General features: G+C 46.3%; 1 protein-coding gene across 1 annotated transcript; it reads left to right on the top strand.

Annotated features, from left to right (window-relative positions):
• The first annotated feature begins 228 nt into the window (after positions 1-228).
• LOC142311206 (uncharacterized) lies at positions 229-18,092 on the top strand. The gene is made up of 5 exons (XM_075349403.1): positions 229-299; positions 423-498; positions 3,783-3,941; positions 4,020-4,140; positions 14,386-18,092. Exons 1-5 carry the CDS (start codon positions 292-294, stop codon positions 15,585-15,587), a joined length of 1,566 nt encoding a protein of 521 aa, XP_075205518.1. The 5' UTR covers positions 229-291; the 3' UTR covers positions 15,588-18,092.
• Positions 18,093-24,130: the final 6,038 nt, after the last annotated feature.

Here is a 24,130-nt window from a genome sequence, read left to right as displayed (position 1 = left end):
GCGGGCTAACAGCAGCCGATATGGCGACACTTCTGCCTATACGTGCGTCCTCTTGTAACCGTAACTACTGCTTTGCGATTGGCACTGGCAGGTACTGATCACATGATCAGGGAGACGCTATGGCTGTGTGGATGCCGGATGGTTAGTCCCTCGCTGTGACTTCCGCCGGAGGGCTCCATCACTATCTGCTGTGTGTTGTAAGGCAGTACTCCCCGCTGGTTACGGGAACAGTATGACTGCACTGTGGAGTACGCGATACACCCAGACAGGACTTGCACTGAGGTGACTCACATGCTCAGGTTAGTCATGTGACCTAGAAGCAGCTGGTATGGCAGAGGGTACTGCTACTGTACTGCCCTGTGAGCTGGGCAGAGTAATGACGCCCCTTCCTCCATCATCTAACCTCTTCTTCTGTTCTACAGTATTATGGCCAAAGGCAATGTCACTGATGCTATCCTCAGCCTCACCCTGGAGATCATCTACCTGCTGACTGGAGAGGTGAGGCATTCTGGGAAATTGAGAGGGCTTGTCACAAGGCAGACACTTGGCCATCCTCATGAGCAGCTATCCTCAGGACCACCCATCCTCTAAAGTGGCCATCCTCAGGAGCAGCTCCCATCCTCAGGAGCGGCTCCCATCCTCAGGAGCGGCTCCCATCCTCAGGAGCGGCTCCCACCCTCCCAGGACCTCCCGTCCTCGGCTGCGGCCCACCCTCCCGTCCTCGGCTGCGGCCCACCCTCCCGTCCTCGGCTGCAGCCCACCCTCCCAGGACCTCCAGTCCTCGGCTGCGGCCCACCCTCCCAGGACCTCCCGTCCTCGGCTGCAGCCCACCCTCCCAGGACCTCCCGTCCTCGGCAGCGGCCCACCCTCCCAGGACCTCCCGTCCTCGGCTGCGGCCCACCCTCCCAGGACCTCCCGTCCTCGGCTGCGGCGCACCCTCCCAGGACCTCCCGTCCTCGGCTGAGGCCCACCCTCCCAGGACCTCCTGTTCTTGGGAGCGGCCCACCCTCACAGGACCTCCCGTCCTCAGGAGCGGCCATAAGTCTATTATGTGCAGGTCCAGGCTCTCCAGAACGGGGTCTCCTGCTCCCTGGATGTTGTTTGGCTGTATCAGGGGCGACCACCTTAGTGAGACTCCAGTCTGGATATGGCTGTCTGGGGTGAGACAAGCCTGGTAATATTACATGGACAGACCAGATTTGTGATGGGTGATCTATCACCTCACTCATTTATAGTAACCCATTTCCACCCGATATATTATGCGTACACCAAAATGTTACCACTTAAAGGGTTTGCTGGTACAAGAAAAGTCTGCAGTCACTCACACTGTACTGATTACGGAGGCACGTGGGTGGTCACATGACTTGACACCGTTAACCTTGCAGTCTCATTTCACTGTATGTGACAGTGATCAGTGCGAGCACTGCCACTATTACTCATGAGACTACTCAGCATGTGGCCATAAGGATGCAAATCGCATACATGCAGTCATGTGACCGCCTCTCATGGGGTATACAGGGTGATTGTGACATCGCATAGAGTAGCTGCAGTGTTAGTCCCTGTGTGCACTAGAAAATGGAATTTTCTTAAGAAAATTCCGCAGGCTCTTAAAAGATTTCCGCACCTGCGGGGAAAAAAGCCACAAAAAATCCGCATGCGGTATGTTGCGTATTGTTGCGGATTTGGTGCGGAATTGCCGCAGGTTGTTCCCTGCGGGATTTCACAGTTCTCCCCACTCCTGCTATCCGTGGTGCTGAAGTCTCCGGGCCGTGCTTTTGTCCAGCACGGCTACCTCCGGCGCTCTGCTGTTTGTGGGTCAGCTGTGCACTGCATAACTGCATATGCATGAGCCGGCCTGGAAGCAGGAGAGCAGTGTCCGGAGGCAGCCTCGCAGGAGAAGGTGAGTATAAGATCAGCGGTGACTTCAGTCAGCTGATGTGCAGTGACAGCTGGAGTCCTCCACCTGGAGTCCTCCACCTGTCACTTCAAAGCACATCAGTGAAGTCACAGCTGATCCCGGCGGCTCACTTCACTTGCGGCCTGACCCTCACAGTGAGCAGTCATGGTCTATGGCGCTCACTCTGAGTGCCAGGTGTAGCAGAGTTGGAAGCGTCGTGGGACATCTTGTGGATTACGTCGGACCTGGAGGGCTGTTTTTAGGTGTTAATAAAGTGGTGAAAGAGGGGTCTTTTTTTGTCTTTTATTTCAAATAAAGGGGTGTTTGTGCTTATTTACTTTCACTTACAGTTTAGTGATGAGGGGGTGTCATATAGACGGCTGCCATCACTAAACTAGGACTTAGTGGCAGCTATGGGCTGCTGCCATTAACTTCTTCATTACCCCGATTGCCACAGCATCATGGCAACGGGAAGAGCCGTGAAAAGTCCGGGACTGTCGCATGTAATGGATGCGGCAATTCCGGGCGGCTGCTGGCTGATATTTTTAGGCTGGGGGGCTCCCCATAACGTGGCGCTCCCCAGCCTGAGAATACCAGCCCCCAGCTGTGAGGCTTTATCCTAGCTGGTTATCAAAATTGGGGGGGACCGCATGCCGTTTTTTTAAATTTATTTTACTGTACGCTGTAGACCCGCCTACCGGCGGCTGTGATTGGTTGCACTGGGACAGCTGTCACTCAGCGTGGGGGGGGTGTCTGCCTGCAACCAATCACAGCCACCGGTGAGCAGGGAAGGAGTGAATACGAGATGGAATAATGAGCGGCCGGCTCTGGAAGATCAAAGAGCCACCGCTGGAGCAGTGTGACAGCCGCCCGGTCATCGGTGAGTATGAAGTGCTTGCTCTTACCCCTTTGGGCTAGATTCTGTTCCCCATAAACTTTATATGGGGAGCAGCATCTGGCCAGATACCGGGGATCAATCCTCCGCCAACCCAGAGTCAGCGGGTGATTGATCTGCCAGCCCTTGAAACCGCAGGTACCTGCGGAAAAGAAGTGACATGCAATTGTTTTTGCTGCGGGAATCCTGCAGCAAAACATGCAGCTTTCAAAATCCGCATAGTGCGCACAGCATTTTTTTTTTCCGATAGGATTTGCTGGTGAATCACTGCAGAGATGTTATGAACATTTTCTGCAGCGAAACATGCAGCAAAACCGCAGGAAATCCACGGCAAAAACCGGCAAGTGCGCACAGGGCCTTATTTAACCAGTGTCTGCCTGTATTTGCAGCAGCCAGAGCTTGCTCTGATCATTGTCATTTAACCATTTAAAGAGATTGTCAACTACTTTTCCATTGATGGCCTATCCTTAGAATAGTTCATCAATGTCTGATCCCACAGTGTCCGACACCCCACACCCCGCCGATCAGCTGTTCTTGCTACCGGCAACGAGAGCAGGAAATGCTCAGTTCCAGAGCTGCCCTGTGAACTGATAGTGGCCGCAGCCGGGTACTGCACATCCACCTCCCGTTCACATCAATACAAGGCGGATGTGTAGTACCCGGCCGCGGCCACCATCAGAAGACGGAGCGGCTCCAAGTCTGGCATTGCCATAATCGCACTGACCCAAAGCATTGTGTTCCCAAGTTATTTGTAGTTCAATCAACTTTTTGACAATAAGTCTCAAAAAACAGCGGTGGCATTGAAATTTTTATTTCTTTTTTTGCAGTTTTACCGTACTTTGATTTTATTTTTATTTTCCAGTACATTGCCATTCGAAACTCCAACTTGTCCTGCAAGAAAATAAGCCTATGCCAACAAAGTGGATTAGTGGATAATCTTCAGTCTCCAAAAGACAGTGTTATAAAAATTTTATTATTTTGAATTCCTAGGATTATGTTCCAGATAAGAAGACAACTGATGAGTGTAGAAAATGGAACTGGACCAGGAGCCCCATTATTGGGTCATCTCAGTCACTGCTACAGGGGATACAAAATGATCAGAAGATGTTAGACCTCACCAACAGGATCATTGAGCTGCTGACTGGAGAGGTGAGCGCTGCTGGGAATACTGGGACATTATACAGTAACAAAGTATGTGTCTGATCATGATGTATCATTGTGTATCAGGTTCCAATAAGATGTGAGGATGTCACTGTGCATTTCTCCATGGAGGAGTGGGAGTACATAGAAGGACACAAGGATCTGTACAAGGACGTTATGATTGAAGACCTCCCAGCCCCCCTATCAAGTAAGAGATGATCATCGTTGTCAGTAGATTTCTTAGGTTCACAGTAGATATGACTACACACTAAACAGGAAAAGTTTTTTATTTTATTATTATTTTATTTTTATAGCGCCATTTATTCCATGGCGCTTTACAGTGAGGGAGGATATACATACAACAATCATTAACAGTACATAACAGACTGGTATAGGAGGAGAGAGGACCCTGCCCGCGAGGGCTCACAGTCTATAGGGAATGGGTGATGGTACAATAGGTAAGGACAGAGCTGGTTGCATAGTGGTGTACTGGACTGGGTTATTGTAGGTTGTAGGCTTGTTGGAAGAGGTGGGTCTTGAGGTTCCTCTTGAAGCTTTCCACGGTAGGGGAGAGTCTGATATTCTGTGGTAAAGCGTTCAAGAGTATGGGGGAGGCACGGGAGAAATCTTGTACGCGATTGTGGGAAGAGGAGATAAGAGAGGAGTAGAGAAGGAGATCTTGTGAGGATCTGAGGTTGCGTGTGGGTAGGTACTGGGAGACTAGGTCACAGATGTAGGGAGGAGACAGGTTGTGGATGGCTTTGTATGTCATGGTTAATGTTTTGAACTGGAGTCGTTGGGCGATGGGAAGCCAGTGAAGGGATTGGCAGACTGGTGAGGCTGGGGAATAGCGAGGGGAGAGGTGGATTAAGCGGGCCGCAGAGTTTAGGATAGATTGGAGGGTTGCAAGAGTGTTGGAAGGGAGGCCAGAGAGCAGGAGGTTGCAGTAGTCGAGGCGGGAGATGATAAGGGCATGCACTAATGTTTTTGCTGAATCTTGGTTAAGGAAAGCACGGATTCGGGAGATATTTTTGAGCTGTAGTCTGCATGAGATGAAGAGGGCTTGGATGTGTGGCTTGAAGGATAGAGCAGAGTCGAGGGTTAGTCCAAGGCAACGAGCTAGTGAGACTGGGGAGAGTGAGCAACCATCAAGTTTGATGGAAAGGCTTCTTGGAGGGGATGAGTGAGGAGGAGGAAAGACAATGAATTCTGTTTTGTCCATGTTAAGCTTTAGGAATCGTGCAGAGAAGAAGGATGAAATAGCAGACAGACATTGTGGAATTTTGGTTAGTAGAGAGGTAATGTCAGGTCCAGAGAGGTAGATCTGTGTGTCATCAGCGTAGAGATGATACTGAAAGCCGTGGGACTCTATGAGCTGTCCCAGGCCGAAGGTGTAGATGGAGAACAGCAGGGGTCCAAGAACTGAGCCTTGGGGGACACCGACAGATTGGGGGCGAGATAAGGAAGTGGTTTGAGAATGGGAGACGCTGAAAGTTCGGTCGGTTAGGTATGAGGAGATCCAAGATAGGGCCAAGTCTGTGATGCCCAGAGATGAGAGAATCTGTAGTAGGAGGGAATGGTATACTGTGTCGAAGGCAGAGGACAGGTCTAGGAGGAGGAGGATAGAGTAGTGTCGCTTGGCTTTGGCGGTTAGTAGATCATTGGTGACTTTGGTTAGGGCAGTTTCAGTAGAGTGATGAGGTCGGAAGCCAGATTGTAGCCGGTCAAAGAGGGAGCAGGAGGAGAGGTATGAGGACAATTCAAGATGGACATGCTGTTCCAGTAGTTTTGAGGCATAGGGGAGAAGGGATATGGGGCGATAGTTTGACACAGAGGATGGGTCAAGGGAGGCTTTTTGAGGATGGGTGTAATGGAGGCATGTTTAACGCAAGAGGGGAATACACCACTTGTTAGTGATAGGTTGAAGAGATGGGTTAGGGCTGGGATGAGGACTGCGGTGATGTTGGGGATGAGATGCGATGGGAGCGGGTCCAGTGCACAGGTGGTTAGATGTGATCTTGAGAATAGAGTGGAAAGATTGTTTTCTGTCATGGTGGAGAAGCTGGATTTGGAGGACGAGGGCTGAGTAGCGATGATGAGGGGCTGTGGTGATTGTGGGCCAAAGCTTGCTCTGATGTTGTCAATCTTCTGCTTGAAGAAAGAGGCAAAGTCTTCAGCTGAGATGAGAGGAGAGGGAGGTGGTGCCAGAGGACGGAGGAGAGAATTGAAAGTGTTGAATAGCTGTTTAGGGTTGTGAGATGAGAGATAAGTAGGTTTGTTTTGCAGCAGTGAGTGTGGACTAATTTAAGAATGTCTGCAACGTTGCTTAATTTTATGGATTCTGTCAAAGCTTTGGATCGCTGATCCCTTCCATTGACAAGCACTGAGATGTGCTTATCGTTAGAGAGATCATTGTAGCAATTATCAATTCAAGCTTCCAGCACCAGCTCTCCAAGGCAGGGTCAGTCTGCACCACGCATCGGCATGCTCAGATGAAAGACTTTACTGTCTTATGTACTGATTCTGCCAATGCTTTTGAGCACAAGTGTCAGCTCCTTCAACTGACAAGCTACACAATATGCTTTCTAATGACAAACACTTTGGAGCACTTGTCAATTGAAGGGGCCGGTACTTTGAAACATCAGCAGGGTCAGTTTAGTGGACACTGAAGTCTGTCACCTGAGCTTTTGCATTCAGACGTGCTGTGAAAAATGTATAGGTAACTTTGCCAGTTTCAGACAGGAAGTAGTGCCTGGACGTTAAAGGGGTTGTCCACTATTAGGACAACCCCTTCTGATTCCACATATTTCCCCCAGGTAAAATAATAAAGCCTATACTCCCCTCCCGTACTGGCACTTGTCCAGCGGTGTCTGGGATTGCGATGCCAAACCTCACGCAAGTCCTGTGTGCAGTCAGCTCTGGTTTCTGTGCTGCGTCTGCGCTCACTTCCTGTTAATTGCTCAAGGAAGCCGGTGCTGATCGGACGCATGAACCCCATTGCCATGACCTTGGACACCGCTGGAACGGCACCGGTACGGGAGGTGAGTATAGACTTTATTATTTCATCTGGGGAAACGTGGAATCAGAAAGGGTTGTCTTAGTAGTGGACAACCCTTTTAAAGGATTACAGGATCCACATGGAAATGCTCTGATAAAAGAAGTGTAGGCAATGAAAGTGTATATATAAAAGATGGTTAAACAGTAGTGGAAAATCCCTTTATTGCAAAGAATGTAATACATCCTGATGTTTCAAACACTTGCTGCATCTACGAGGGCTAGCTCTTTAAATCTTTTCTACTTTCTGATACCAAGTCTCTACATTCCAATTGTAACATTCGAGGCACAGCACTCTTCGCGTTGGGGTGCAGCATGACATGTTTTATTTCATAGCTCTTTCTATAGTGTTGAGAAAAAACGTAAGTACACCCTCTTTAAATTCTAAAAATTCTAAGGTTTTACATATTCAGGACATGATAAAAAAAACATCATCTGGTCCTCTGCACCAGGTCATTTATTTATTCATCGAAAACTGTGTGAAAAATTAAGTAAACTTTACTACTTACATTAGCATTAAAAGGGTAATCAGCAGCCTGCTGCCGCTAATCAAGTGGCCTTCATCAGCAGTTGTGACCACCTCTATATAAGAAAGCATTTTGTGAGCTTTCTGGTCTGGAGAATCAAGGTGTGTAATCCTCAATAATGATCTTCGAGGTGCAATTGTTGCTGCCCATCATTCTGGGAAGGGTCATCCTTCAATGAGAAATATTCACAAGTGGAAAAGAATGGCTGACAATCTTCCCAGGACAATCCAGCCAATTTACCCCAAAGTCAGATCATGCAATGGTTGGAGAAACAAACAACCATCCACAAGAGCTAGAGCTTGGACTGTAAAGGCCTCAATGACTTTGTTAAATGTTCAAACCCATGAGAGTGCTATTAGAAAAAGACTGAACCAGTCTGGCTTGTTTGGAAGGGTTGCTACGATAAAAGCTATTCTTTCTTTAAAAAAGTATGGTAGCATGGCTAAAGTTTGCAAAGTTGCATCTGAACAAACCACACGACTTCTAGAACAATGTCCTTTTGACAGACTACACCAAAGTGAGGATGTTTGGCCATCATGCTCATGGCCACAACTGGTAAAAATCAAACCCTTCACATCAGAACAAAAACCTCATACTAACTAGAGTATAGTGGAGGAGGGGGTGATGATTTGGGCTTACTTTGCAGCTATAGGACCATGGCACCTTGCAGTCAGGGAGTGTACCAAAAACACCTCTGCATACCAAAGTATTATACACAGTGTGCAGAATTATTAGGAAGTTGTATTTTACAGGATTTTTTTTATTATTGATCAACAACTATGTTCTCAATCAACCCAAAACACTCATAAATATCAAAGCTTAATATTTTTGGCAGTTGGAGTGGGTTTTTTTAGATTTGGCTATCTTAGGAGGATATCTGTTTGTGCAGGTAACTATTACTGTGCAGAATTATTAGGCAACTTAATAAAAACCAAATATATTCCCATCTCACTTGTTTATTTTCACCAGGTAAACCAATATAACTGCTCAAAATTTAGAAATAAACATTCCTGACATGCAAAAACAAAACCCCAAAAAATTAGTGACCAATATAGCCACCTTTCTTTATGATGACACTCAACAGCCTACCATCCATAGATTCTGTCAGTTACTTGATCTGTTTACGATCAACATTGCGTGCAGCAGCCACCACAGCCTCCCAGACACTGTTTTCCCTCTCTGTAGATCTTACATTTTATGAGGGACCACAGGTTCTCTATGGGCTTCAGATCAGGTGAACAAGGGGGCCATGTCATTATTTTTTCATCTTTTAGACCTTTACTGGCCAGCCACGCTGTGGGACAGTTGGATGCATGTGATGGAGCTTTGTCCTGCATGAAAATCATGTTTTTCTTGAACGATACCGACTTCTTCCTGTACCACTGCTTGAAGAAGTTGTCTTCCAGCTTCACTCCATCCTCAACCCGAAAAGGTCCCACAAGTTCATCTTTGATGATACCAGCCCATACCAGTACCCCACCTCTACCTTGCTGGTGTCTGAGTCGGAGCGGAGCTCTCTGCCCTTTACTGATCCAGCCTCTGGCCCACCCAGAGTCACATTCATTTCATCAGTCCATAAAAGCTTTGAAAAATCAGTCTTAAGATATTTCTTGGCCCAGTCTTGAGGTTTTAACTTATGTTTCTTGTTCAAAGTTGGTCAATTTTCAGCCTTCCTTACCTTGGCCATGTCCCTGAGTATCGCACACCTTGTGCTTTTTGATATTCCAGTAACGTTGCAGCTCTGAAATATGGCCAAACTGGTGGCAAATGGCATCTTGGCAGCTTCACGCTTGATTTTCCTCAATTCATGAGTAATTATTTTGCGCCATTTTTGCCCAACACTCTTCTTGCGACCCTGTTGGCTATTTGCCATGAAACACTTGATTGTTCGGTGATCACGCTTCAACAGTTTGGCAATTTCAAGACTGCTGCATTTCTCTGCAAGACATCTCACAATTTTGGACTTTTCAGAGCCTGTCAAATCTGTCTTCTGACCCATTTTACCAAAGGAAAGGAAGTTGCCTAATGATTAAGCACACCTTATATAGGGTGTTGATGTCATTACACCACACCCCTCCTCATTACAAAGATGCACATCACCTGATTTACTTAATTGGTAGTTGGCTCTCAAGCCTATACAGCTTGGAGTAGAATAATTATCATGTGATCAAAATACTCATTTGCCTAATAATTCTGCACACAGTGTATAGTCACATTTTCAGCCATTTATTGAAAACTTTAAGCTTAACCAAAACTGGCTAACACAACAGGACAGTGACCCAAGCACACCAGGAAATCTACATCAGAATGGCTGAAAAAGAAAAAAATCTGGGTGCCACAATTCTTCATTCAGTCCAGACCTCAGCATGATTGAATTGCCGTGATGTGACCTTAAAGGGGTCGTCCATTACAAAGCATAGTAGCCACATTGATGTATAACTGAAACAGAAAGTTTTTCTAAATACCTTCTGTTGTAAATTCTGCCTGTGAGTGGCGCTATTTACGTCCGCTCATCCCCACGTGACCCCCGGCTGCACTGACCTCTGATGTGCGGTTATCTCACGTCAACTTCTGGAGTTGGAAGTTGACCCGGCATCACCCAGGTGGGACTGAGTCATCATGAGTGACTGGACTGTGGGCCCAGCATTCCTCGTGCTTGTGGCGCTCTGCAGTGAAGGAAAGAGCGCGTGAGATGATGGGCTGTGACGTGCGGTGAAACTCTGCTCACAGCCCAGTCACTCATGGAGACTGGGTCTTGCCTCGGTGATGCCGGGTCAACTTCCAATTCCGGAAGTTGACGTGACATCACCGGATATGAGAGGTCACTGCAGCCAGGGTTCACGTGATGGGGATGAGTGGACAGCAATAGTGTCACTCACAGGCAGAATTTGCAACAGAAGGTATTTAGAAAAAAAAACATCTGATATAGCTTTACATCAATGCGGCCACTATGCTTTGTAGTGGACCACCTTTTTAAGACCACTGCATATAAACCAATCCCCACAAATCTCAAATGAAGCTAAAGGGGTGATCCGGGACTAAGTTTTTAGGCACATAGATTAAAAAAAAGCAGGTAGTTGCTAACAGAGGCAAATTCCTGCCTGCTGTAACCAGGCGCTAGCACAGAGCAGTCACTGATTACTCCTGCCGGTGATTCAGCTGCTCCATGTCAACAGAGCAGCTTTTCTTCTCCCAGGTTGCTGATGAAGCGTAACTGCTGATGTCATGCTGATTGCTTAACTGCAGGAAGCCAACTGTCAAAGAGGAGCCGGCTGTCATTCGACATGACGTCGCCAGTCACACCTCGTCAAGAGAGCAGAGCGGAAAAGAATCCACCACTCTGTCAACATGCCTTCAGTGGAAGCCGTTGAATTCTCCGACAGCAGCGGCTTGTGAGAGACCACTCTGTGCCGGCAGGGAATGGTACCAGTCAGAAAGCAGTAGTTAGCAACTACTTGCCTGTTAGTTCTTAAGCACAGTGTAAAAAAACAAAAACCTTTTAAAGGGGTTGTTCAAGCTTTAGACTCAAATCTATGACTGGACATTTGTGAATCCTCACAGCACTCTGTGTGAGCGAATTCTCCAGTGCCAGCGGATTGAGCTAACCGTTCTGTGACCTCAAGTATGCAATTAGCATATTTCCAGCCACATTACACCTAATTCATTTGTATTGAGCGAGGCCGTCCACTTCTAGTCAGCATGTGATTGCATGCATGCAAATCGCATTCTTGTGCTTACGCTTCTGCCTGCTCCTGACTTCGGACAATTCTGACAGCGCGTGCCCGGCACACTCTGAGGAACCATAAGTCTGCAGTCAAATAGAATGGGGAACCCCTTTAAATGGACTCTGTCAGCACATGTTTGTCTGTTTCACATTGTTCTTTACAACAGTACTCAAAGGGACTGTCAGCACAGAATGATTGTTCAAATCAAGTACAGGCACTCAGTGCATCATGGCGGTGGTCAACCTTTTATGTGCACCTTCACACCGGCTTGTTTTCCATTTATCACCGCTCTTCTCTGGCTCTATGAAGCCTAAGCTGTCAATAACAGAAGGGGCTGAGGGGTAGAGAGGGCAAGCCAGCAGGTGGGAAGGTGCACTTAAAATGTTTGGTTCCCGCCATGATGCACTGAGTGCCTGTACTTGATTTGAACAGTCATTCTGTGCTGACAGTCCCTTTGAGTACTGTTGTAAAGAACAATGTGAAATAGTAATATAAAGTTTTTCAGAAAATAACTATGAAGTTATTGCAGCTAAAGATGAATGTACAGCTATTGATTCGTGGGGTGTTCTTAATGTTTCACACGGCGTCTGCATTTTGACCTAGTTTTTGGCTAATAATGACAGTGTAATTTTTCATATGTTGTTAATCTGAAGTTTTTATATAATGTCATTTTAATACCTTGTAAAGACCAGATGTTTGGTTTCATCATGTAATGAGACGTATTGCAGTAGCATTCAAAGAGGGTGTACTTAGTTTTTCTCCAGACACTATATGTAGGAGAAGTGCAAGAAGGGTGAAGATATCAGCCTGTAACCTCCATCTTCCCTGCACAGTCGGCAGTCAGCCCAGTGTGTAATACAGATAAAATGTTCACTGGCCAAACATGTTTGGTCTCTTCAGTTTTGATGGTTTTGTGAAGATCCAGTGCACACATGTATAAGTGACATCTGAGGATCTGCTTAGGCCCAACTTTTAGCCACAAAGATGACTTTTACACAGCAGCAGACCAAAGAAGAAAGGCCAGAACTTGCCTAACATCTTGAAAAAGTCAATCCTTTATTTCATCTGATAAAGGCAGAATGGAGGGGAAGGGGAGCATGCAGAGAGCAAGCAGAAGGACGACTGCCGTTTCGCGCATATGGTCCCGTAGAAGCATGGCAGTTGTCCTGGTAGTTACAGAGATAAGCGAGCACTACCATGCTTGGGTGCAGTCTAGCCTGTCCCTTTTTGCACAGTGACCTCTGTATAAACACAACACTCCCTCATCAGTCACTTTTTTTTACTGCCCAGGTGCTTGCTGTAAAGCCAAGTTCTGGATCTGTGCTTGCAGTAAATCAAACATTGCTTCCTGCACATTCATGGAAGGAAAATAAAAACCATGTAAAAATATTGAGTGTTTGAGTATGTAATAAACGAGCCAGTAAAATAAGTACAGTGGAACCTCGCTTAACGAGTAACCCACTTAATGAGAATTTCGCTTAACAAGCAAAGCTTTCTGTAAATTTGTAACTCGATTTACGAGAAAGCTTTGCTCTACGAGCAAAATACTCACCGCACACACTTCTGGTTCCGTACATCCACCGCGCTCTAACATGATCTTGCAGTCCGGACAAGCATGCAGAAAACACAAACAAACACGCATGCACACACATACAGTATTATGCTCACCTTACCTTCCGTTCCATCGCTGGCCTCATGGTTCTTGTAGTTCGCTGGTACATCGCGACGAGGGAGGAATCCTCGCGGCGAACTTCAAGATCCTCAAGGCCGGCGATGGAACGGAAGGTAAGGTGAGTATAATATGTGTACCTTCCGTTCCATCGCCGGCCTCCTGGGTCCTGTAGTTCGCCGCTCCGGGATGTGAATCGGCAAGCATCGCGACGAGGCAGGAACTTCCTCTGTCACCACTACTCAAAGGCAACGCGCTGACCAATCAGAGGCAAGTTGCTCCTGCCTTTGACGTCAGCGCTCTGGGTGCGGAAGTTCCTCCTGCGTCGTGATGGTTACCAGATACACTGCCCGTACTAGTGCCCAGCAAGTGCTAGGAGATCGGTGATGGAAGGTAAGGTGAGCATAATATGTGCGTATGCGTGCATGCTTGTGTGTTTGTGCATGTGTGGAATGACACAATAGGGGACCAGGATGGGACATTTAACAAGTTGTGGAACGAATTGTCTGCATTGCAATGATTTCCTATTGGAAATCTTGCTTTGCTGAATGAGTAACTTGGTTAACAAGCACACTCCCAGAACGGATTGTTCTCATTAACCAAGCTTCCACTGTAAATACATGCTACCATTTATTAAAGGGAATCGGTCACCAGGATTTTGCAATGTAAGTTGAGAACAGCACGTTGCAAGGGTTAACAAAGAAGAACATCTGCATTTCTCTTATCTGTGTGCCAGCTATTTTTTTTTTTTTACTCATTTTAATGGGTTTATTGCTCTGTGATTAATATTGATATGACTCCTTGGCTCATGGAGAGTAGACTGGCACGCCTCCTGCTGTGATTGGCACCTCACAGTCAATGTACATTTACTATAGAGAGCCTGGTGTGGGCAGGGACAGCTTCCAGCTCTGCTAAACACAATCTCGTATATAAGGCGGGGAGTGTATGTCCACCAAAGGAATCCGCACCTTCACATTTACAGTCACAAAAAAAAGGCTTATTTACTGTTTGGATGTGTGAGGTAATATATTGGCTGTTTTGACAGCCTTGATATTTATCAGGTGGCCTATAGCAACCAATCACAACTCTGCTTCTATTTTGCTTCAGGTCATTAATAGCTCTGATTGGTTGTTATAGGCAGTGAAGGACATTCTTAGTATAAGAAGCTTATGTGTCAGTTAATGATTTCGGTGATGAGAGGGAGAGTGGGAGAAAGAGACTTGGTTACTATCCCAGGTAACGCCGGGTATTACAGCTAGTTCTGAGATAAAGTCACAACGACTGCACCATGTTATCTGAGTTAAACATGGTTAGTTTCAGAATCTCTGTGTCTACATTATGCTGCTCTCAGATGCAGTAGCAAAAATCTGGTGACAGATTCTTTTAAAAGATAAGATTACAGATTCCAATTAGCTATGGACTTTTGTTGCCCTATGTCAACAGAAGTGTAATTGCTGTGTTTATTTTATATCATACAGGTAGTCCTATACAAGATAAAAGTTCATCTGACATCCAGAACCTAAGCTGTATTTATAGTCCTGATCATGATCAGAAAAATTCTATTGCGTCCCATCAAACAAAATCCATTCTGGAAGATAAAGGATGTGAAACAGGGAAGACCCTGGAGATGGATGCCCTTGTACAATCAGCTCCACCAAGAGAAAATAACTTCAAATATCATGATTGTTCCATAGCTACAGATAATACACAGAAGTGTGTATCTGCTCCCATTAAGGACAAATCGATGACATGGGAAGCTGGAAAACCTTCTTCAACTACCCAAAATCTGTCTACTTGTATTAAAGAGGAACCCATCTCATGTCAAGATGGAAATTCAACCAACATAGATGTGTTAAACCCTTACGGTCCTATACACCTCTCGACTAGTCACATTAAAGAGGAATTTGTATCATGGGATAGTGGAACTCTTCCAGAGTCTGATTTTTGTGCTCCGGCGGACATTTATCAAGAGGGTAACCTCAATATGTATACACCAGTTGACCAGCTGTATACAGACATGGGGTTTCTGGAATATGATAACTGGGATATTGGCTCAGAGAATGTCCATCACTCATCACTGATAAACTTTACTGAACATGGGGAGATCTTTACAAGTAGGTCTGCTTTTCCTATGAATCCAAGGACTTCTGTGGGAGATAAGACGGCAACTTGTTCTGACTGGTGGAAATCAGTTGCTAGTAACTCTAGTATGGCTGTCCAGCAGAAGGAGCAACCTATGGTGAGGCCAGTTGTCAGTTATGAACGAGAAAAAAGGTTTCCAAAAACATCTGACTTTTCCCGGCAACCTAGATTTAATCCAAGAGAGAACCAATTTTTTTGTTTCATCTGTGGGAAATATTTCTCAACTAAACCCCATCTCATCCGACATCAAAGAATCCACACTGGTGAAAAACCCTTTTCTTGTTCAGAATGTGGTAAGAGCTTTAATCAAAAGTCAATCCTGGTGACACACCAACGGACCCACACAGGGGAAAAACCTTTTGTATGTTCCATTTGTGGGAAAAGGTTCATAAAGAGTTCCAACCTTGTTTCACATCAGAGGATCCATGGAGGGGATAAGCCGTTCTACTGTGCAGAATGTGGGAAATCCTTTATGAAGAGCTCTAGCCTGTTTGCCCACCAGAGGACTCATAGGACAAGAAACTTCTCTTTTTTTTGAGGCGTTTGTGTTCTTCTCTTCCATCCCAAATGACTGATTTAAGAAAATATTTAGTATTTAATATATGTATTTTAGAAAAGGTATTGTAATGCAATATGCTTCGTAATTAAAGGGAAGCTGTCATGTCAAACAATATTAACTTGGATCCGTTGCAGATTTGTTCGGCTTCAGCAGAAGTAACAACAGTCAGACGTTTGTGGGAGAAAACAGATTTTACTAGAGATATACAGTAACAGTGCACATCAATGGAAAAACGCGACTTATCCAATGATAGCAGTTAACCCAGAGAGAGAAGTTGAAAACATCCAGATGAGGTATACTACATACAAGTGCTTCTCAATAAATTAGAATATCCTCAAAAAGTTGATTTATTTCAGTAATTCAATACAAAAAGTGAAATACATTTATAGAGTCATTAGACACAGTGATCTATTCCTATATATTATATGGAGTCATTACAAACAGAGTGATCTATTTCACGTGTTTACTTCTGTTAATGTTGATGATTATGGCTTACAGACAATGAATACCCAAAAGTCATTATCTCAGAAAATTAGAATATTATTTAAGACCAACTGAAAAAATGATTTTAACCTCAGAAATGTTGGCGCCTACTGAAAAGTATGTACAGTAAATGCACTCAATATTTGGTTGGGGCTCCTTTTGCATGAATTATTGCATTAATGCGGCGTGGCATGGAGGCGATCAGCCTGTGGCACTGCTGAGGTGTTAAGGAAGCCCAGGTTGCTTTGATAGAAGCCTTCAGCTCGTCTGCATGGTTGGGTCTCGTGTCTTTCATTTTCATTTTCCTCTTTACATAGATTCTCTATGGGGTTTAGGTCAAGCAATTTTGCTGGCCAATCAAGCACAGTGATACTGTGGTTCTTACACCAGGTATTGGTACTTTTGGCAGTGTGGACAGGTGCCAAGTCCTGCTGGAAAATTAAATTTCCATCTCCTAAAAGCTTGTCGGCAGAGGGAAGTATGAAGTGCTCTAAAATTTCCTGGTAGACGGCTGTGCTGACTTTGGTCTTGATAAAGCACAGTGGACTTACACCAGCAGATGACATGGCTCCCCAAACCATCACTGATTGTGGAAACTTCACACTAGACCTCAAGCAGCTTGGATTGTGGCCTTTCCACTCTTCCTCCAGACTCTGGGACCACGATTTCCAAATGAAATGCAAAATTTAATTTCATCTGAAAACAACACCTTGGACCACTGAGCAACAATCCAGTTCTTTTTTTTCTCCTTGGCCCAGGTAAGACTCTTCTGGCATTGTCTATTGGTCATGAGTGGCTTGACACAAGGAATGCGACACTTATTACCCATGTCCTGGATACGTCTGTGTGTGGTGGCTCTTGAAGCACTGACTCCAGCAGCAGTCCACTCCTTGTGAATCTCCCCCAAATTTTTGAATGGCCTTTTCCTAACAATCCTATTAAGGCTGCAGATATCCCGGTTGCTTGTGCACATTTTTCTACCACACTTTTTCCTTCCACTCAAGTTTCCATTAATATGCTTGGATACTGTGTGAACAGCAAGCTTCTTTAGCAATGACATTTTGTGGCTTACCCTCCTTGTGGAGTGAGTCAATGACTGCCTTCTGGACATCTGTCAAGTCAGCAGTCTTCCCCATGATTGTGTAGCCTACTGATCCAGACTAAGGGACCATTTTAAACGCTTAAGAAGCCTTTTCAGGTGTTTTGTGGTAATTATGGAAATTTTCTGAGATGACTTTTGGGGTTTCATTGTCTGTAAGCCATAATCATCAACAGCCACAGAAATAAACACTTTGTTTGTAATGGCTCTACGTATATAATGTGTTTCACTTTTTGTATTGAATTGCTGAAATTAACTTTTTGATGATATTCTAATTTATTGGGATGCACTTGTATTATTAACCATCAATACATAGAACAGTGCTATCTACTGACACTGCAATGTAACACCTCCAACATATAATAAGTCTGTAGCTTGTTGCATTTATCTCAACAGGATCTAAGAGTTTAATAGCATTCTAAAGCCATGCAAGCACAACTAAAAGCTTGGCTACTAGTATGAAAATTTTACTTTATTCCTCCCGACAACCTCCGGCCTTCAGTCAGAGGTGTAACCGGCACGGCTCCAGTCACTGCCCAGTACATAATGGGCAGCAGCTCTCACCACACCCCGACACTTTCACGACAGCCAGCTCTATACTGCTGCATTAGTGAGCTGGCTGTCAGTGCCAGGGCATGGGAACAGCCGGCAATCACTACGTACTGAGCGGTGATTGAAGCTCTGCCTCTGTGAATTCAACATGGAGGCTACCAGGATGAATAAGGTTAATTTCCTTCCATTAGCAGGGCTTTCAGTGCAGTAGCCGCACAGGTTTAGAACACTATTAACCAACAGATTAGCCCCATATCTGCACATTAATAGCGTTTTTTTACATGATAGATTCCATATAAAATGGGGTGAAGCTTAAAGGAGTTGTTTGACATAAACTTCCCAGAAATGTTTAAGCTAATATAATAATAAATAATATAAAACACCTCCGCATTATTTATTTATTTTTTTTTCTAACTTTGGTTCCTCTTGATTTTTTACTTTTTTTTTTCTGCAGCTCTTTAATTCCATGCAGCTCAACCAAACATGACATGTTTTACTTCTGAACTCCACAGTCACAGCTGGCACTGCCCTGCCTCACTGTCCAGACCCGCCTCCTGCCCACCCTCTGCACACACATTCCCTGTCAGTATTCTGCCCCAGCACCTGATAGATAAATAAATACTATTTAATGAAAATTATATATAGCCCCTAATGTGAGTATATAGGAGGCAAGGCATATACATACCCACCCACACATACCTAGTTTTATATATATATATATATATATATATATATATATATATATATATATATATATATATATATATATATATATATATATATATATATATACACACATATATATATACACACAGTACAGACAAAGTTTGGACACACCTTCTCATCTCTAGAACAAACTGTTAAGAGGAGACTTTGTGCAGTAGGCCTTCATGGTAACATAGCTGCTAGGAAACCACTGCTAAGGACATACAACAAGCAGAAGAGACTTGTTTGGGCTAAATAACACAAGGAATGGACATTAGACCAGTGGAAATCTGTGCTTTGGTCTGATGAGTCCAAATTTGAGATCTTTGGGTCCAACCACCGTGTCTTTGTAGGAAAGGTGAACGGATGGACTCTACATGCCTGGTTCCCACTGTGAAGCATGGAGGAGGAGGTGTGATGGTGTGGGGGTGCTTTGCTGGTGACACTGTTGGGGATTATTCAAAATTGAAGGCATACAGAATCAGCATGCTACCACAGCATCTTGCAGCGGCAGGCTGTGTAAGGGCTATTTGACTAAGGAGAGTGATGGAATGCTACGCCAGATAACCTGGCCTCCACAGGCACCAGACCTGAACCCAATCGAGATGGTTTGGGGTGACCTGGACCGCAGAGTGAAGGCAAAAGAGCTAACAAGTGCTAAACATCCCTGGGAACTCCTTCAAGACTGTTGGAAAACCATTTCCAGTGACTACCTCTTGAAGCTCATCAAGAGAATGCCAAGAGTGTGCAAAGCAGTAATGAAAGCAAAAGATGGCTACTTTGAAGAACCTAGAATATAAGACATATTTTCAGTTGTTTCACACTTTTTTGTTAAGTATTTCATTCCACATGTTTTAATTCATAGTTTTGATGCCTTCAATGTGAATCTACAATTTCAGAGTCCTGAAAATAACTCTTTGAATGAAAAGGTGTGTCCAAACTTTTGGTCTGTACTATGTGTGTATATGTATGTATGTATATATGTGTGTGTATATATATTAGTCTCTCTATATCTATATCCCCCTGCGCTGCCTCCTCTGCCCCCCCAGCACCCCCGTCACGGTTTTCTCTGCCCCAACCGCTCTGTCGCCCGTGCACTCTCTTCTCTGTCCCCCCCGCTCTCACCAGTGCACTCTCTTCTCTGTCCCCCCCCCTCCGCTCTCTCACCAGTGCACTTTCTTCTCTGCCCCCCGCTCTCTCATCCACCATGCACTCTCTTCTCTGCCCCCCGCTGTCTCCCATGCACTTTTCTCTGCACCACCCGCTCTGTCTCACACCTGTACACTTTCTTCTCTACCCCCCCGCGTTCTCTCACCTGTGCACTCTTCTCTGCCCCCGCCGCTCTGTGACTCGTGCACTCTTCTCTGCCCCCCCGCTCTCTCACCCGTACACTCTCTTCTCTGCCCCCCCCACTCTCTTCTCTGCCCCCCCCGCATGCTTTCACCCATGCTGTCTCATCTCCGTGCTGTGATGAGTGCAGTGTCCTTACAGCCGAGGGATACAGAGCTCAGTGCTGCTGACCTGGTATTAGGTGACATCCCGGCTCTCTGCTTCTGACTGTATTCAGAAGCCAGGAGCATAAGAGGCTGCATTCATCACAGAGCCAGCGCACAGGGGATGGGGGTCACAGTTGCCCGGGCACCATACAACATAATGAGCTGAGGACACCGTCAGGCAAACAGCGCTGACTGTGTCCTTGACAGAGAGGGCAACCTGCAGGGCACGGGGGTGGGGCGAGGACTCCGGTGCACTGTACCTGCCCATCAGTGCAGCTACATGACGTCGGCTGTGATGCCCGTCTACAAGGCGAGCATAAGTTTCTGCCCCTGTGGCCGTGACACCACAGGAAGCAGCAAAATCACAGCAGGAGCGGTCACATGACCGCTCTGAGCCGCGGGACAGGGGCTGACAGCAGGGCAGGTAGGTAGTTACTATCTACTTACCTGCCCCAATGTAGCCCAATAGTGAAATAAACAAAAATAAGTAAACTAACCCGGATAACCCCTTTAACTTTTGGGTAGTAGCATTTTGATTAAATTTCACAATGAAATTCCTAGTCTCTGGAGCAAACATGGCCTTAGGATGATGCTAATACAAGGGAAAACTTCTTGTAGAGGACACACTCAGGGTCACAGAATGGACATAGGGCAAGGACTGTTGGTGTGATTGGCACATCTGCTTGTCTATGTCCACTATAACAATGTGCTATATCTAATGAGGATTACATGGCGCCCTTTGGTTAAAAGTACTCTCCTATTATTTTCCACAGGAACACACCGCTCCTCTGTTTTCTGGGGGTTATGCCTTCTCAAAGGTTGAAAGATTGGACCAAATATTAAGGTGTCACTGCTGCTCCAAAGTGAACAGCTTTGCATGTGCAGCTTGGCAAAAGCACAGGGACACGAAGGCTGGTCAGATCCATCTTCAGAGAGGTGCTGGAAGGCTTTAAAGCATACATCCTGCAAGTGGCACATGCTCACTGCCTAAGTAATATCCTGTATAAAAAAAAAAGCGTTAAAGGGGTTGTCCGACATAACAAAATTTTTTGAGTTTAAGCTAATCTGTGCTGTATTGTCATATAAAACACCCCTACATTGTTATTTTTTGTTTTCTAACTTTTGTTCCTCTAGAATTATCCCTTTATTCTCTGCAGCTCTTGTTTACATTCAGCTCCAGCAAACTGACCACTTCCTGTGCAAAACCTCCCAGTCACAGCTGGCACCGCCCGGCCTCAGTGTCCAGCCCCACCCCAGTGTCCAGCCTCGGCCCCTGCACACACATTCCCTGTCAGTATATTCTGCCCCAGCACTGACCTCTCATCACTACAGCATTGCAAATAACAGCCCCACATCGGGCTGTGCACCGCACACACACACACACACATCGGGCTGTGCACCGCACACACACACACACACACACACACATCGGGCTGTGCACCGCATACACACACACACACACACACACACCGGGCTGTGCACCGCATACACACACACACACACCGGGCTGTGCACCGCATATACACACACACACATCGGGCTGTGCACCGCATATACATACACACACACACACACACACACATCGGGCTGTGCACCGCATACACACACACACACACACCGGGCTGTGCACCGCATATACACACACACACATCGGGCTGTGCATCGCATATACATACACACACACACATCGGGCTGTGCACCGCATATACACACACACACATCGGGCTGTGCACCGCATATACACACACACACACACACCGGGCTGTGCACCGCATATACACACACACACACACACTCATCGGGCTGTGCACCGCATATACATACACACACACACACACATCGGGCTGTGCACCGCATATACACACACACACACACATCGGGCTGTGCACCGCATACACACACACACACATCGGGCTGTGCACCGCATACACAAACACACACACACCGGGCTGTGCACCGCATACACACACACACACACACACATCGGGCTGTGCACCGCATATATACACACACACACACACACACATCGGGCTGTGCACCGCATACACACACACACACACCGGGCTGTGCACCGCACACACACACACACACACACACACACACACATCGGGCTGTGCACCGCATATACACACACACACACACACATCGGGCTATGCACCGCATATACACACACACACACACACATCGGGCTGTGCACCGCATATACACACACACATCGGGCTGTGCACTGCATATACACACACACACATCGGGCTGTGCACCGCATATACACACACACACATCTGGCTGTGCACCGCATATACACACAGACACACATCGGGCTGTGCACCGCATATACACACAGACACACATCGGGCTGTGCACCGCATATACACACAGACACACATCGGGCTGTGCACCGCATATACACACACACATCGGGCTGTGCACCGCATATATACACACACATCGGGCTGTGCACCGCATATACACACACATCGGGCTGTGCACCGCATATACACACACACACATCGGGCTGTGCACCGCATATACACACACATATCGGGCTGTGCACCGCATATACACACACACACATCGGGCTGTGCACCGCATATACACACACACACACACACACACATCGGGCTGTGCACCGCATATACACACACACACACACACACATCGGGCTGTGCACCGCATATACACACACACAATCGGGCTGTGCACCGCATATACACACACACACATATCAGGCTGTGCACCGCATATACACACACACACATCGGGCTGTGCACCGCATATACACACACACATCGGGCTGTGCACCGCATATACACACACAAACACACATCGGGCTGTGCACCGCATATACACACACACACACACATCGGGCTGTGCACCGCATATACACACACACACACACACATCGGGCTGTGCACCGCATATACACACACACACATCGGGCTGTGTAGGCTCCCATAGGGAACACATGTAGGGAGTACATACTCACCCGTCCTCGGTCCCCGCCGCTCCTGCACGTTCGCGCGCTGTCTGTGCTCTGGCCATATCAGCACAGTAGTGACGTCACCGCTGTGCTGAAGAGAGCACAGACAGCCGGGCAGTGATGAGAAGCTGCACTCCTTCTCATCAGCGTTTTCAAATATATCGGCATCTGTGATGCCGGTACATTTGAATGTGCGATCCTGAGCAGGGGGCCTGGTGCTGGCGCTGACACCACGGCAGCCGCCAGGCCCCTCCCCCAGGTCACAGACCCCACAGAAGTGCAGGGGGAGGTTGTGGGCAGAGTACGGGGTGTGGGGGAATGTGTGGGAGGGTGCAGGGAAGGGGGGCGGGGCTCATCGCACTGTACCCGCCCAGCAGGGAGGCGACATGCTGTTTCCAGATTTGCATGTCAACATGGCCCTGCCCATGTTGACATGAAATGACCGGAAGTAGCAAAATCGTGGCAGGAGCAGTCACATGACCACTCTGAGCCGGGGGAGAGGGGCTGACAGCAGGGCAGGTAAGTGGTCACTATCTACTTACCTGCCCCAATGTAGCCCAATAGGGTAATAATGAAAAAAATCAAAATAAGCCGGATAACCGCTTTAATCTTTCCCTGTCCTCACATGTATGTAAGCTGATTGAGACTATTTATAACCGAGTGATGGAGCTTGAGTCCAAGTTCAGACCTCTATGAAACTTTCGACCTGAACATAACAGCCTTATATATGTCTCAGGCTGTTGAGTTTGGGTCAGGAGACCCATGACTGGACCATGCGTTATGGATCCCTGAATTCAGACTAAAATTAGGATTAGGGGTTGATGTCAGCTGTGTAGTGTCAGTTGGCATCACGTTTTGGTGATAATTATGTACTTACTAACCCGGTAAGTGTAAAGAGGAAAATAAAAACACACACACAAAAATATTTATTTAAAAAAACACTCTCCAACTCTTTCCCTGGTTCACCAATTAATTTTATTTAAAAAAAAAAGCTATGCTGGTCCAAAGTAGTCTAAGGATTCCGATAAAGTCACAACTGGAAATATGAAAGACATAAAAATAGAGAATAAAATAAAGTTAATGGACTGTACCTCGCAGGGCTGCAATCAGGGCATGACAATCATGACTGGTATATGGGGCCTGGCTGAGACTGGGGTAATTACTTAGCTTTATTCAGCCCTGGTCCGTGCTCCCCTCTTCACCGGAC

Source organism: Anomaloglossus baeobatrachus, chromosome 5 (assembly GCF_048569485.1).
Source record: "Anomaloglossus baeobatrachus isolate aAnoBae1 chromosome 5, aAnoBae1.hap1, whole genome shotgun sequence".
Lineage (NCBI taxonomy): Eukaryota > Metazoa > Chordata > Amphibia > Anura > Aromobatidae > Anomaloglossus > Anomaloglossus baeobatrachus.
This window is presented reverse-complemented; position numbering and strand designations above follow the sequence as displayed.